Raw genomic sequence first — 16,170 nt, 5'->3', positions numbered from 1 at the left:
CTATCTGAGGAGAAGGAAGCAAAAGTAAAGAAAACCCCCCTCGGGAAAAGGGGATTCAAATAGAATGATAAAAGTAACAAATCAAGAAACGGAGCAGTAATTAGATGTTTAACCTACTCATTTAATTAAACTAAATAACATGTTTCATTCTGGTTGCCTCAAGACTCCTTTACCCTCTAAGAAGAAACCTAATTGGGCAGGTTAAAAAAAAAATTTATTCCCTTGATAGAACATAAGAACATAAGCATCGCCTCTGCCGAGTCAGACCATAGGTCCATCGTGCCCAGCAGCCTGCTCCCGCGGTGGCCCTCCAGGTCAAAGACCTGTTAGTGATCTTTCACTTAAAACATTTTGCCTTGTATAGTATCCCTCTAACCATTCCCCTCAATCCCCCTTTTCTTCAGGAATTCGTCCAATCCCGTTTTGAACCCCAAAATCGTACTCTGCTCTACCAAACAAAATATTTACGAGGAAATCTTAATTGAAAGACTGGCCCCCAAGAAATCACTTTTGCACGAAATAATAGAAATTCGTTCCTCCCGGATTGCGTCCATTTTGAGACGTCTGGGAAGATGTCTATTCTTTCTCCTCAATAATAGCTCCTTTTATTAACGATCAGCTTATGATTTATGCTAAGACAGTGTCTCTCAAACTGTGTGCCTCAAAATCGATTCCAGGTGTGCCACGAGAGATTCCAGAATTTTACTTTATTTAAAAAAAAAAAAATTCCCTTTTATAAATATACAGTAGAATAGAAGACATGTACTTCACGTACGCAAGAGTCTGTCAATGTTTATATCCTAAATGGTTTACATTCAGGTACTTTTATCAAATTTTCCTATCTGTCCCGGCGGGCTCAAACTCTATCTAGTGTACCTGGGGCAATGATTAAGGGCTGGATTCACTAAGCTCACCGATTAACTTCTGACCACATAGCGACCCGATTTCCCTCTGACCCGATTCACTAATCTCTGTCCCGATCATCCTTCGATGCGTGCATGCAAATGAAGGGGAAACGGCATTCAAATGCAGACAGGAAGCGATTCAGTTAAAAAAAAAAAAAATAATAATGAGGGACACCGACTGGGCTGACCGATCCAAAAATAAGTGACTGCTGAGGACCAGTCACTCAGGTCCTTTCCGACTGCCCTGCCTTCTGCCGCCCTGCTCTCTGCCCCGATCTCCTGCTCTTTGCTCCGATCTACTCTCAGCCCCGATTTCCTGTTCTCGCCCCGAATCTCTCCTGCCGCCCCCGACTCTCCTGCCCTTCCCCGCAGTGCAAGCCCATGGTTTTAACCTGCTGGTTTAACCCTTTCAGGACCAAGGGACATATTTGTCCCATAACTTTAAAATCCTATAAATTTTGATTGGGATAGTCTACAGTTCTAAATTTGATATGTACGGATTCCATATGATACTGCCTTTATGTAAACAAACTGGTTCCGACATTCATTCATTAGCGTCGTTGCCAGATTGACGAGAAGATTCACTTGCCACACTGTCCATAAGCCAGAAGTGTGATTTTTTAAATAAAAATAATGATATTTCACAAAAAAAATCAATTTTTTGGCATCTGCAAGCCCTTTTTACCATAAAAATGTCGTCAAAACCACAAAAATTGGCCTACGATCCTTATGGTCCTGAAAGGGTTAAGGCGTGTTAAAACCACAGGCTTGCAAAGAAAAAAAAAGAACAAAAAAAAGTAGGTTTCCTCCTCTGCTGGGCGCATGCACATGCATCGGGATCGATGTAGAGCAATCAAGGTGGTTGGTTGGGGGCGTGATTCCGATCGTCCTCATTTGCATGAGGGCAATTCGTGAATCAGTCCCCCGGACACGGATCAGATTGCTCACGGATCGGTGCCCATTGTGAATCTATCCCTAAGTAACTTGCCCAGGGTCACAAGGTAGGGAACTTTGCTATAACCTGCCCCGGAATCCAGGGCTTGAACCATCTCCCCTTTCCCTTTTGAGTGTTCTGCTTTTTCCGAGACACCTTTTTGTTAGCACACACTTGCTTCCCCAGTTAAAGAATTCTCCCCAAAAGACCAATCTCTCCCTAAAATTAAAGGGTGGGGAGGCCTTGGGAGTTCCGCTCTTGGGAGCCATGAATCTTTGCCCTGAAAGCCTACCTTCATTTGCTGTAGTGGATGATGGGAGGTAGTTCCATGTATGCATGTGACTTTAGTCGTCCCTCTGGGTCTAATACACTGAGAGGATCTAGAATCAGAAAATAATAGTAAATATTTACTAAGGCCAGTACTGGGCAGACTTGTACGGTCTGTGTCTGTGTATGGCCGTTTGGTGGAGGATGGGCTGGGGAGGGCTTCAATGGCTGGGAGGGTGTAGATGGGCTGGAGTAGGTTTTAACAGAGATTTCGGCAGTAGGAACCCAAGCACAGTACCGGGTAGAGCTTTGGATTCTTGCCCAGAAATAGCTAAGAAGAAAAAATTTAAATTGAATCAGGTTGGGCAGACTGGATGGACCATTCGGGTCTTTATCTGCCGTCATCTACTATGTTACTATGAGTACCTGCCTACTCAATCACATTCTTCTAGGTTTCTGCTGCAATAATGGATTGTTCCACCCCACTATCTTGTAAGGCCTGTACCGGGATACCCTCAATCTTAACCAAGACTCGGAAATCTGCACACCCCTTCTTCCTCAGGATTAGCCCCTGTGCCAACCCACACCTCCCTCCCCGGCCATGGCTTTTCCTCAGAGCATGCTTCTGGAGCCCGTAAGACCTGCTGTGCCCCATGGAAATTCTCAGCCACAGTCCAAGCCCGCCCTAGAGGTCATCCCCCTTGTTTGAGCAGCCACGCTTTGAATGCTGTAGGTACAGCCTCCAGGAACTGCTCTCTGTCTATTTCTTAACCACGTTTCTGCTCGCCTTTTCAGTCTCAGGGCAAGAGCTTTTGGCCTCTCTTTGACACCCCTGAATTGTAGTCTGTAAAATTCAGGTGTATAACCCATATAAATTAGGCAGTGTGACTTTAATGACAGAAGAGTCAGCTGCCTGTTGAAGGTCAAGTGTCCTAAAAGTTTCCAAAGCTCTGTCTGTATGACAGGGTATATGTTTTAAGTGCCCACAAACTAGAAGGCCATTGAGATGCATTAGCTATTCTTTCAAACGTTAACAAAAAATGCTCTAGCTCAGTGGTTTCTCAACCCTGTCCTGGAGGACCACCAGGCCAATCGGGTTTTCAGACTAGCCCTAATGAATATGCATGAGAGAGATTTGCATATAATGGAAGTGATAGGCATGCAAATCTGTTCCATGCATGGATAGCCTGAAAACCCGATTGGCATGGTGCTCCTCCAGGACAGGGTTGGGAACCACTGCTCTAGGTCATCCTGTTCAGACATTTTATACCGTTTAACAGGCTCCATGGCAGGAGCTCCTACCAGACTGACGCTGGGTGGGTCTGGGGCTCCTGACACAATTCTCAAATTTTGCGTAAGGTTCACCACTGATTGAACCTGATTACGCAACAAGCCAATCAATTGTTCATGTCTCTTGTTGAGCACGATGGTCCGCTCTCCACAAGTCTGATTGACCTGTTAGGATCTGTTGCGTTGAGTCTTGCGTGCGCTGCTTCTCCTCCGACCACCAAGTTGCAAAATGTGTTGGATCCATCTGTGAAATAAACAAACAAGACCCAAGTACGGCTCTCTGGATACCAGTTTCCTACCAGCCACCTCCTTTTGCTTACAGAAAATGGTCTTCCCTAATACCCCTAGGTGCTATTACCTGAGGTGCTAGGGTATATAGCGCCTTATGCATACAACCAAGCCTGTCGGCCTCAGGGTTTTGGAACACTGGAACCCAGGAACTTCAGAACGCTGGGATGCTGGTTTCACCTGTTCCTTGTTGCTCCGTGCATCGCGTCTTGTATGCGCTGCTTCTTCTCCGACCACCAAGTTGCAAACTGTGTTGGATCCATCTGTGAAATAAACAAACAAGACCCAAGTGCGGCTCTTTCGATACCAGTTTCCTTCCAACCACCCCCTTTTGCTTACAGAAAATGGTCTCCCCTAATGTCCCTAGGTGCTATTACCTGAGGTGCTAGGGTATAGAGCGCCTTTTGCGTACAACCAAGCCCGCCGGCCTCAGGGTTTTGGAACACTGGAACCCTGGTTTCACCTGTTCCTTGTTGCTCCGTGAATCGCGTCTTGTATGCGCTGCTTCTCCTCCGACAACCAAGTTGCAAACTGTGTTGGATCCATCTGTGAAATAAACAAACAAGACCCAAGTGCGGTTCTCTGGATACCAGTTTCCTTCCAACCACCCCCTTTTGCTTACAGAAAACAGTCTCCCCTAATGTCCCTAGGTGCTATTACCTGAAGTGCTGGGGTATATAGAGCCTTTTGCGTACAACCAAGCCCGCCGGCCTCAGGATTTTGGAACCCTGGAACCCAGGAACTCCAGAACGCTGGGATGCTAGTTTCACCTGTTCCTTGTTGCTCCGTGCATCGCGTCTTGTACGCGCTGCTTCTTCTCCGACCACCAAGTTGCAAACTGTGTTGGATCCATCTAAGAAATAAACAAACAAGACCCAAGTGCGGCTCTTTGGATACCAGTTTCCTTCCAACCACCCCCTTTTGCTTACAGAAAACGGTCTCCCCTAATGTCCCTAGGTGCTATTACCTGAGGTGCTAGGGTATATATCGCATTTTGCGTACAACCAAGCCCGCCGGCCTCAGGGTTTTGGAACACTGGAACCCTGGTTTCACCTGTTCCTTGTTGCTCCGTGCATCGCGTCTTGTATGCGCTGCTTCTCCTCTGACAACCAAGTTGCAAACTGTGTTGGATCCATCTGTGAAATAAACAAACAAGACCCAAGTGCGGCTCTCTGGATACCAGTTTCCTTCCAGCCACCCCTTTTGCTTATAGAAAACGGTCTCCCCTAATGTCCCTAGGTGCTATTACCTGAGGTGCTAGGGTATAGGGCGCCTTTTGCGTACAACCAAGCCCGCCGGCCTCAGGGTTTTGGAACACTGGAACCCTGGTTTCACCTGTTCCTTGTTGCTCCGTGAATCGCGTCTTGTATGCGCTGCTTCTCCTCCGACAACCAAGTTGCAAACTGTGTTGGATCCATCTGTGAAATAAACAAACAAGACCCAAGTGCGGCTCTCTGGATACCAGTTTCCTTCCAACCACCCCCTTTTGCTTACAGAAAACGGTCTCCCCTAATGTCCCTAGGTGCTATTACCTGAGGTGCTAGGGTATATATCGCATTTTGCGTACAACCAAGCCCGCCGGCCTCAGGGTTTTGGAACCCTGGAACCCAGGAACTCCAGAACGCTGGGATGCTGGTTTCACCTGTTCCTTGTTGCTCCGTGCATCGCATCTTGTAAGCGCTGCTTCTTCTCCGACAACCAAGTTGCAAACTGTGTTGGATCCATCTATGAAATAAACAAACAAGACCCAAGTGCGGCTCTTTGGATACCAGTTTCCTTCCAACCACCCCCTTTTGCTTACAGAAAATGGTCTCCCCTAATGTCCCTAGGTGCTATTACCTGAGGTGCTAGGGTATAGAGCGCCTTTTGCGTACAACCAAGCCCGCCGGCCTCAGGGTTTTGGAACACTGGAACCCTGGTTTCACCTGTTCCTTGTTGCTCCGTGCATCGCATCTTGTAAGCGCTGCTTCTTCTCTGACCACCAAGTTGCAAACTGTGTTGGATCCATCTATGAAATAAACAAACAAGACCCAAGTGCGGCCCTTTGGATACCAGTTTCCTTCCAACCACCCCCTTTTGCTTACAGAAAACGGTCTCCCCTAATGTCCCTAGGTGCTATTACCTGAGGTGCTAGGGTATAGAGCGCCTTTTGCGTACAACCAAGCCCGCCGGCCTCAGGGTTTTGGAACCCTGGAACCCAGGAACTCCAGAACGCTGGGATGCTGGTTTCACCTGTTCCTTGTTGCTCCGTGCATCGCATCTTGTAAGCGCTGCTTCTTCTCCGACAACCAAGTTGCAAACTGTGTTGGATCCATCTATGAAATAAACAAACAAGACCCAAGTGCGGCTCTTTGGATACCAGTTTCCTTCCAACCACCCCCTTTTGCTTACAGAAAATGGTCTCCCCTAATGTCCCTAGGTGCTATTACCTGAGGTGCTAGGGTATAGAGCGTCTTTTGCGTACAACCAAGCCCGCCGGCCTCAGGGTTTTGGAACACTGGAACCCTGGTTTCACCTGTTCCTTGTTGCTCCGTGAATCGCATCTTGTATGCGCTGCTTCTCCTCCGACAACCAAGTTGCAAACTGTGTTGGATCCATCTGTGAAATAAACAAACAAGACCCAAGTGCGGCTCTCTAGATACCAGTTTCCTTCCAACCACCCCCTTTTGCTTACAGAAAACGGTCTCCCCTAATGTCCCTAGGTGCTATTACCTGAGGTGCTGGGGTATATAGCGCCTTTTGCGTACAACCAAGCCCGCCGGCCTCAGGGTTTTGGAACACTGGAACCCAGGAACTCCAGAATGCTGGGATGCTGGTTTCACCTGTTCCTTGTTGCTCCGTGCATCGCGTCTTGTATGTGTTGCTTCTTCTCCGACCACCAAGTTGCAAACAGTGTTGACCATCTATGAAATAAACAAACAAGACCCAAGTGCGACTCTTTGGATACCAGTTTTCTTCCAACCACCCCCTTTTGCTTACAGAAACGTTCTCCCCTAATGCCCCTAGGTGCTATTACCTGAGGTGCTAGGGTATAGCGCCTTTTGCATACAACCAAGCCCGCCGGCCTCAGGGTTTTGGAACACTGGAACCCAGGAACTCCAGAACGCTGGGATGTTGGTTTCACCTGTTCCTTGTTGCTCCGTGCATCGCATCTTGTATACGCTGCTTCTCCTCTGACAACCAAGTTGCAAACTGTGTTGGATCCATCTGTGAAATAAACAAACAAGACCCAAGTGCGGCTCTCTGGATACCAGTTTCCTTCCAGCCACCCCCTTTTGCTTACAGAAAACGGTCTCCCCTAATGTCCCTAGGTGCTATTACCTGAGGTGCTAGGGTATAGAGCATCTTTTGTGTACAACCAAGCCCGCCGGCTTCAGGATTCTGGATCACTGGAACCCAAGAACTCCGGAATACTGGAACGCTGGGACACTGGTTTCACCTGCTCTTTGTTTCTCTCTGCTGCATTAGATGTTGCTGTATTGTTCCACCATAAAAACCAATATGAAATTAAATCCACTTCCAGGTTTTGAGAAGAGAAACATTTTTTTTTGTAATCCTCTCCCCATTGGGAGTGCCGGCTTCCCAAATAGCCTGAGTAAATGAGCTTCAAGTGTCGAGCAATAAGTTGTTGTCAGTTCAATATATACTCAAAACTCCAAAAGAAAGCAGGAAAAAAAGAAAAAAAAAAATTTTTGGGGGGGGTTGTAATGCTCACTTTGACCAGCGTGAGGTGCTATATTCAAAAACTGGTGCCAAAATATACACGTGTGCTGGGGAGTAGGGTGCTAAGGTGCTGTCCTGACCCACTCACACACAGCGCCTAGCCGAGGGGTTCACTGGAGTGGCTAAGCAAGCCTCACCCTCAATAAAGCACTGCAAACTTTGTGATTCAAACGAAAGGTTTCTTTTACTTTCCTTCTGATCCTGGTACTTCAGGTAAATCAAGTGGCACACAGAAACATTGTCCCATATCCTGTGGTAGAAAGAAATTCATAAAACAAACCAAAAATGATGCCACAAAATGCTTTCAGAAAACCAAATGTTTCCAAAGTATTTTCCTACACAGTCCTGAGCATCTGCCATGCATCAGCTGTTCAATCAGCTCTCTGATTCCTATGTGAAATGCACAAAACTTACTATAGCCTCTATAGCTTTTGATACTGTGCACTGGGTATTGCCAGGGCCTTGAGGTTCACACAAACACTGGTTTCTTTAGAAGGACTGAACTAGGAGGTCAGGGAAGTGCTCTGCCCCTCCTTCACAGAAATGCAGAGAAACCTTAGCATTCCCTTTTGGCCTCACAGCAGACTTTAGCCAAAGGGATATATTTCCTCCCAGACCATCTCATATTCTGGCTCTGCAGTGTTACTTATATTCTCAAGCCCTGCGAATTCTGTAGACATTTCAATATCTTGGCTTGCCTTTTCTTCCTGGGTTTGGCAATCACAGCTGCTCTCATTAACTCCCATCTCTAACTGAGAACTAGCTATCTTATCACTGCCTTCAGCCTGATAAGCCTGCATCTAGGAGTTCTCGGTTGCCTGTCTTGCCCCCAGCTAAGGTATGTCTGGTCCAGAGTCTGGCTTGAGATTTCTCCAGTGTCTTTCCCGATTGTTCTTCCCTGGTGGTGGTCTCTGAGATGAACTCTCAGGTGGCTGCTGTGGTGAACTCCTCCATGGTGACCTGCTGCTGTGTGAATCAGCTCTCTGTTTAATCAGGTGAGCTGAGCCATTCAGCTCTCTGATTGGCTGCCTAGTCAATTGTTCCCTGAGGTCTGACCTTACTCTGTGTGAAATTTGCACCCCTCCCCCTCCTGCCTGGTGCAGCTTTGTAAGTGGGTGTAAAACTTTCCCTTGCCTGTTGCACACTGCCTTGCCTATTCAAAGGCAAATACATCCTTGTTCCTGTCTTTTCTAAGTTTACAGGAACTGCCTCTGTATGACCAAGGCTTGCAATGTTAGTATTTGCAACCAGTTGCAGGGTTGTTATTGACTGGCATACTGTATGTCTTAGGGCTTAGCCCCTTTTTCCTGCCACAATATGTAACTGGAAGTTGGTTTAGACATCTCCTGTGCCTCTTCCTTTATTGTTCTGGCCTCACCCTGAGGCTTGGTACCTTCCTTTCTATTATGAAACCTGTGTTAATTATTCCTTTTGTGTTTCCCATCAATGTTTCTTCTTTACTTTATGAATTGTAGTTCATCCCTTCTTTCCCGTTTATCAATGTTAATAATCATGAGTTCTTACCCATTATTTAATAATTGTATGTACTGTATTGTTTGTTTTTGTTTTTTATATTTACTAATTGTTAAATTTAAAGTGTACATCGCTTAGAATATTTGATTAAGCGATTTATCAAGTCATCTAATAAACTTGAAACTTGAAACTTGATTATGTGGTCAGTTCCACTAACCAGTTCAGTGACACTGGAAATTGTGTGCCGGGTTGCTCTGTGGAGTTTACCCAGGCAGAAGCCTCTCTTGCCCAGTTAAACCCTTCTAAATATCGTATGAGGAAAGACTACTGGGCTTGATGGACCATTGGTCTGACCCAGTAACCTTATATTCTTACTACTTATGTTAAATCTGTAGAGATGAGTAACTTTGCACTTTGTTGCTTTCTAGGTAACAGGCTTATTAGTTTCTCAGTGGAACATTCCCATGTTTGGCTTCGTCAGTCAGACTCCCAAACTAGACGACGCTCTCATCTACGACACCTACGTGAAGATGGTGTCCCCTCTGCATAGAATTGTGGAAGCCCTAGAGCAAACTCTTCATTTCTTTGGCTGGAGACACATTGCAATGCTTGGAGGAGTCGCAGAGGGCTCCACGTGGGACAAAATTGATGAGCTTTGGAGAAGTCTGGATGATCAACTAAATGTGAATTTCACCATCACCACCAAGAATAAGTTTAACCCCAAAAATCTCACGTCCCTTCGGGAAAACCTCCAGCACGTCTCATCTGTTGCCAGAAGTAAGTGTTCTATCATTTTTTTTTTTTCCTCAGTGAGAGATTTATGGTAATTCCATTTGTCCTGCGCGCAGATGGCGGCATGGGACTGTCGGCGTGCCAATGCCTGACGTGCCACCTTTTATCATTCAAAATTCAACAATCACACTGTACCACTTTCTTAGACAGACGATTAATGCCTCATTGCCCTCCAAGAACATTACGTTCAAGGAAACAAAATTTATTTTCAGTGCCCTCATTAAAAAAATTTTTTTTTTTTTAAATTCTTTATTCATTTTCAAAATTACATCAAGTGTTAAATATAATCATACACATTAACAATAAATATATCACTTAAAAACAATCATTGGTACATTACATAAATTTTATCCCTTCCCCTTTCCCATCCCTCCCAACCATATATTCCATTATCATATAAATTATGCAATAATAAAATATCCCCCTCCCCACCCCTTAAACTGATAAATATAAGGGAAACAATTTCAATTAATCATTAAAAATTATTAATACTAGACGCAATGAAATCTTCTCGATTGCTGTCCCACAATTGTGGAACCCCCCTTAGAGAAGAAACTTCTCTAGACAGATGCAAGTGTTCCTTGAAAACTTTCCTAATTAAGGACGCACTCGAAATTTAAACACTTTCATTCAGTCCTGTCCATAGAGAACAATGCTTATTCCTTGGCCCTACATTACATCTTCCCAAAAGTTTTTGGTTTTGTCGTGCCCCCGATCCCTTTCCTCTTTCCATTAGTGTTATCTCTCCTATACACATTCTAGTTCTACCCCCCTTTTCCCGTCAGGTTTCTGTTTGTACAATGTCCATTTTTCGTTAAGTCTGTTTTTAATCTTAATTGTTTGATATTTCCCATTTCTATGTACCGTACTTCGTTTAGAAATTTTTAAATAAGCGTTTTATCAAATTTTTTAATAAATTCGAAAGCTATTACAAGCAGAAGTCCAACAATATACTGGATTTTGGCCTAGATTCACTAACCTGGCCGAGTCAGTCTGCTCCGTGTCCTATCCGACGCAGGCCGACTGAATCCCAATGGGCCTGTATTCAGATGGGGGTGATCGGAGGAATGCCCCCCCCACTGACCTCACGGATAGCTCTCCAGTTATCCAGATGCATGCGCAGACCATCTACTATGCCTGTAGATCAGTGGTCTCAAACTCAAACCCTTTGCGGGGCCACATTTTGGATTTGTAGGTACTTGGAGGGCCGCAGAAAAAAACAGTTAATGTCTTATTAAAGAAATGACAATTTTGCATGAGGTTAAACTCTTTATAGTTTATAAAACTTTCCTTTAACAGTTTTACCTTATGCAAAATTGTCATTTCTTTAATAAGACATTAACTATTTTTTCTGCGGCCCTCCAAGTACTCTATTTTTTCTGCAGCACTCACATTTAAAGTTTAATATCTTTTCTTTCTCAAAACTGACACATTTCTATTACTAAATTGAAAATAAAATCATTTTCCTACCTTTGTTTGGTAATTTCATCAGTCTCTGGTTGCACTTTATTCTTCTGACTGTGCATCCAATATTTCTTCTCTTCTTTCAGCCTCCTGTATGCTTCCTCTCCTCCAGACCTCATTCCCTCCCCCAACTTTTTCTTTCTTTTTCTATGTCTGTCTTTCTCTGACTCCTTGTTCCATTTTTTGCTTTGTTTCTGACTCCTTGTCCCCCCCCTTCTTTCTTTTTTCCTTCTGGCTCCCTGCCCCCCCTTCTTTCTTTCTTCCTTCCTGCCCTCCCCCATGCCACCGCCGCCGGGGAATAGGCTGCTGCTGCTGCCATCGGGAACAGGCCGAGATCTCCACATGGCCGACCAACTCTCGCCGCCCGACGTCAATTCTAACTTCGGAAAGGACGTTCCGGGCAGCCAGGCAGCAATTGGCTAGCCAGAACGTCCTCTCGACGTCAGAATTGAGGTTGGGCGGCGAGAGAAGCAGGGAGATCAAAGAGCATGGTGCTGGCCTGTTCCCCGATGGCAGCGGTGAGAAGGGAAGGGAAGCAGTTGGGCACCCTTGCTCTAGACGAGCCGCGAGCCGCACTCTAGGAAGAACAGTGGAGGGTGACCAGCTGTGCGGACCGCCCCCCCCTTGGTACGCCGCTGGAGCAGCAGCGTGTCTGGCCGGCTCATTCCATTCAAAGCCACGGGTGGCGGCTCCTTGCGAGATCCGCGCCTGCGTCTGAAGCCTCTCTGATGTTGTGATGTCAGAGAGGCTTCCGATGAAGGAGTGAATAGCGCAAGGAGCCGCCAACCCGCGGCTTTGAACTGAACGAACCGGCTAGACCCGCTGCTGCTCCAAAAGGAAGGGAATGATCCAGTCCAGACTGCGGGCCACAAATAAAACTTGGAGAGCCACATGTGGCCTGCGGGCCACGTGTTTGAGACCGCTGCTGTAGATGGTCTGCGCATGCGTTTGATGTCCGTGTTTTGTTTTTACTTTTTACTTGCGAGCCCATGGTTTTAACCCGTGGGTTAAAACCACTGGCTCGAGTCGGGGCAGGAGAGTTGGGGCAGAGCTCGGGGCAGACAGAAGGGCTGGAAGATCGGGGCAGAGAGCAGGGCGGCAATGGAGCAGGAGAGTTGGCAGGGACGTGTGCGACTGGTCCCCAGCAGTCGCTTCTTCTGTTGATCGGCCAGTCCAGTCGGTGTCCCAGATTTGTTTAGTGAATCCTATCCCTGCCTACTTTGCATGCTGTTTCCCCTCATTTGCATGCATGGATCGGAATTAGATCGGCACCGAAGTTAGTGAATCGGGTCGGAGGAAAATCGGGTCGCAAAGGGGTTGCAAACCAATTGGTACACGGTTGGGTTGCTTAGTGAATCTAGCCCTAAATAAACTACAGTTGTAAGTCCTTGGTTTTAAACTAATTCCAGTCTGATCCATACTGCCAAAGCAAAGATAATTCATTTTCTGAGCGTTAAGGAATGCCCCTCTAGCTCTCAGAATAATCCCACGCCACACAGTTTGTGCCCGATTAACCAAACTCTTCCCTCATTCCAGGTTACTCCTAAAAGGCACTCCTTTTGCTGGTGACCTTGCATCTCTCTAGAGCAGTGTCTCTCAAACTTTCTCGAGCCGGGGCACACTAAAGGTAGTTGCCACGGCTTGAGGCTCCGTGCATCGTGTCCTGTCTGCGTTGCTTCTCCTCCAACCACCAAGTTGCAAACTGTGTTGGATCCATCTGTGAAATAAACAAAAAAGACCCAAGTGCGGCTCTTTGGATACCAGTTTCCTTCTAGCCATCCCCTTTTGCTTACAGAAAAAGGTCTTCCCTAATACCCCTAGGTGCTATTACCTGAGGTGCTGGGGTATATAGCGCCTTTTACATACAACCAAGCCCGCTGGCCTCAGGGTTTTGGAACACTTGGGTTTTGGATTGCTTGAGGCACCCAGAGGTGTGTGGACGTTGCCATGATGACATCATGCATATGTGTGACATCATCACGTTCACGTCCGCACATGTGTAGATGCCCTCTAGAAGGGGCCCTGAGATGCCAGTAGGGGGTGCCAGCAGGGAAGAGGGCCGGAGAGAAGGAGAGGCACTGGCGCCAGCAGATTGCTTACAGCAGTGTTTCTCAACCACTTCAAGCTAAGTACCCCCTAAGTCTAACAAATATCAACTGAGTACCCCAACCACAGATCTCCCTAGTAGAGAATGACACGGGGACCGTTTACCGAGGTAAACCGTGGTCACCGCAGTAAAGCTGCAGGAATGGAGAAATTTGCAACTGGTTTACTGCAGGAATGGGGATAAGACCTTTCACCGCCCCGCGGAAATGGGGACAAGACCTTTCACTGCTCCGTGGAAGCGGTGAAAAGTCTTGCTCCTGTGGTAAAAAAATTGCACCCTTGTCAGAGTTGGCATCTCCTCCTCAGCTCCTCTTGCAACTATTTTACCTTCAGGAGTCAGCCATGCCCGATGAGACAGAAGGAACCCAAAACCACAGCCTGAGACCAATGTGATTTGAAGAATAAAATTACCAGATAACAAAAGGTAAAAAAAAAATAAAATTATTTTATATTTTGTGATTAGAATATTTCAGATTTAATAATAATAATAATAATTTTATTTCTTGTATACCGCTATACCGTGAGGTTCAAAGATTTGAAATATGTATCCTGCTAGAGCTGGTATTAGACATAACTGGGGATCGCAAAGCCCAGGCTGTGCTTCTTTAGCTTCCAGCTGGCTTAGGTCTCTCTCTCTGACCAGGGGGCAGTTGCCCTAGTTGCAATCCCCTAACACTATTCCTGCCATGTGTGACTGAGGTATTCTGTTAGCTTGATTTTTCTATGTAGCATTCTGTAGTAATTTGGTTTGTTCAGTTTTCACAATAGTGGAGGGGAATATTTGTAAAAGGGAGGGGAGACAGGGGTTTGGTTGATCCTTGTACAGAATATTGTCTCTTTTTATACTTTAATAAAATAAGTTCAGTATAAAATCATAACTATTCGAGGCTTGTGTGGAGGGGATCTGACAATTTGCAGGGTGGAGACGGGGACCGAGCTTGTGGGGTGGGCATGGGGACAGCTCGCGGGGACGGGGCCTGAACTCATGGAATCGGGGCAGGGATGGGGCCTGAGCTCACGGGGCAGGGATGGGGATGAACCTTTTCCCCGTGTCATTCTCTACTCCCCAGGCCCACCCAAGCTCTGCCCCAGATCCCAACCCCCTTTACTAATTGTAATGCAATTTTTTCCCATTCATTTTTCATATACGCAGCAGATATAAATTCTCAAAAATGACACATTTCAATCACTATATTGAAAATAAAATCATTTTACCTACCGGCGATCCTCTGCAGGCTGCTGTAATTAGCTTTAAATGTGAGACTGGGAGGCCAGGGTGGAAGCCGGAGGATGCTAGAGAGAAGGGGAAAACATGCAGGCCTTCGGCGAATCGGGCAGCGCCGGCGCTGTACCGCGTAGGCGCCTCTCTTCCTCCTCAGTGTACCGCAGCACACTTGGAATCTCAGGAGGCACACAGTTTGAGATACACTGCTCTAAAGGTCCCCAGTATTACCAGTAGGTCACACACCAATAATGCAGTCTGGGACAGGCGAAAATAGGACTTAGAAACTGCACAACCTCCAATTTAAAGTGGTCTTGACTATAAGGGGGAAAAGACCCAGCACTCATAATTTAAAAAAACAACTGATCAGATAGAAAAGCAATTGTTGCTCATTTCTTGTTCCAGAAGCATGCAGACTAATTAAGGAGAAATCCTGTAGCTTAAGCATTTTAATTATTTATTTATTGGCGATTCTAGCTATCCCTGGGATTCGCAGAAGTCTTCTCTAGCGCCACAGCTTGAAGGCGTCGATTTTTCTTCTATGTCAGGGGTGTCAAAGTCCCTCCTGGAGGGCTGCAAACCAGTCGGGTTTTCAGGATTTCCCCAATGAATATGCATGAGATCTATTTGCATATACTGCTTCCATTGTATGCTAATAGATCTCATGCATATTAATTGGGGAAATCCTGAAAACCCGACTGGATTGCGGCCCTCGAAGAGGGACTTTGACACCCCTGACTGTCATTCTGTAGTGTCTATTTCAACCTCGGTCCTTCTATACCAGCATTCTTCAAAGCAAAGCTTGCGGGTCAGTGGTTGTGCCCAATTATACTCTGATTCTTTCCTCTCTCCTTAAAGAATGACATGAAGATGGTTTCCCGCGGTTATCCGCGGGGACGGGAACGGTGATGAATTTTGTCACTGTGTCATTCTCTAATGGCAAGAACATAAGAACATAAGAACATAAGAAGCGCCATCTCCGGATCAGACCTTCGGTCCATCAAGTCCGGTGATCCGCACACGCGGTGGCCCTGCCAGGTATACACCTGGCTTACCCTATAGCCAACCATATCTCTATATGCCTCTCTCAAGGAGATATGCATCTAGTTTGCCCTTGAAGCCTAGGACTGTCGATTCTGCAATAATCTCCCCTGGGAGAGTATTCCAGATGTCAACCACTCTCTGTGTGAAGCAGAACTTCCTGATATTAGTCCTGAACTTGCCCCCCCTTAGCTTCATTTTATGTCCTCTTGTCCGTGTCAAATTGGACAATGTAAATAATCTTCTCTGCTCTATTTTGTCGATTCCTTTCAGTATTTTGAAGGTCTCGATCATATCCCCACGCAGTCTCCTTTTCTCAAGGGAGAACAATCCCAGTGTTTTAAGTCGATCCTCATATACCAGTTTCTCCATACCCTTCACTAGTTTGGTTGCTCGTCTCTGCACCCTCTCCAGCAGTTTTATATCCTTCTTTAGGTAGGGAGACCAATGTTGGACGCAGTATTCCAAGTGTGGTCTGACCATTGCCCTATAAAGCGGCATTATAACTTTCTCCGATCTACTCGAGATTCCTTTCTTTATCATGCCCAACATTCTATTTGCCTTATTTGCCGCTGCTGCGCATTGTGCCGACGGCTTCAGGGTCCTATCTATCAGTACACCCAGATCCCTTTCTTGTTCACTTTTTCCCAGAGTTGCACCTGACA

The 16,170-nt window shown here is 46.1% G+C and overlaps 1 protein-coding gene across 3 annotated transcripts in view; it reads left to right on the top strand.

Moving 5' to 3' along the window:
- Positions 1 to 7,506: 7,506 nt before the first annotated feature.
- Positions 7,507 to 16,170, top strand: part of LOC117359930 (guanylate cyclase 2G-like) — a 99,259-nt gene continuing 90,595 nt past the window's right edge. For 2 of the 3 annotated variants that reach the window (XM_033943406.1, XM_033943404.1), the window contains exons 1-2: positions 7,507 to 7,620; positions 9,309 to 9,657. In XM_033943406.1, the coding sequence (XP_033799297.1) occupies positions 9,345 to 9,657 (313 nt within the window). In that variant the 5' untranslated portion in view covers positions 7,507 to 7,620; positions 9,309 to 9,344. Of the gene's footprint in view, positions 7,621 to 8,148; positions 8,246 to 9,308; positions 9,658 to 16,170 lie in introns of those variants that run through there. The other variant, XM_033943405.1, reaches the window with a different exon arrangement.

This window comes from Geotrypetes seraphini, chromosome 4, assembly GCF_902459505.1.
Source record: "Geotrypetes seraphini chromosome 4, aGeoSer1.1, whole genome shotgun sequence".
Classification (NCBI taxonomy): Eukaryota; Metazoa; Chordata; class Amphibia; order Gymnophiona; family Dermophiidae; genus Geotrypetes; species Geotrypetes seraphini.
This window is presented reverse-complemented; position numbering and strand designations above follow the sequence as displayed.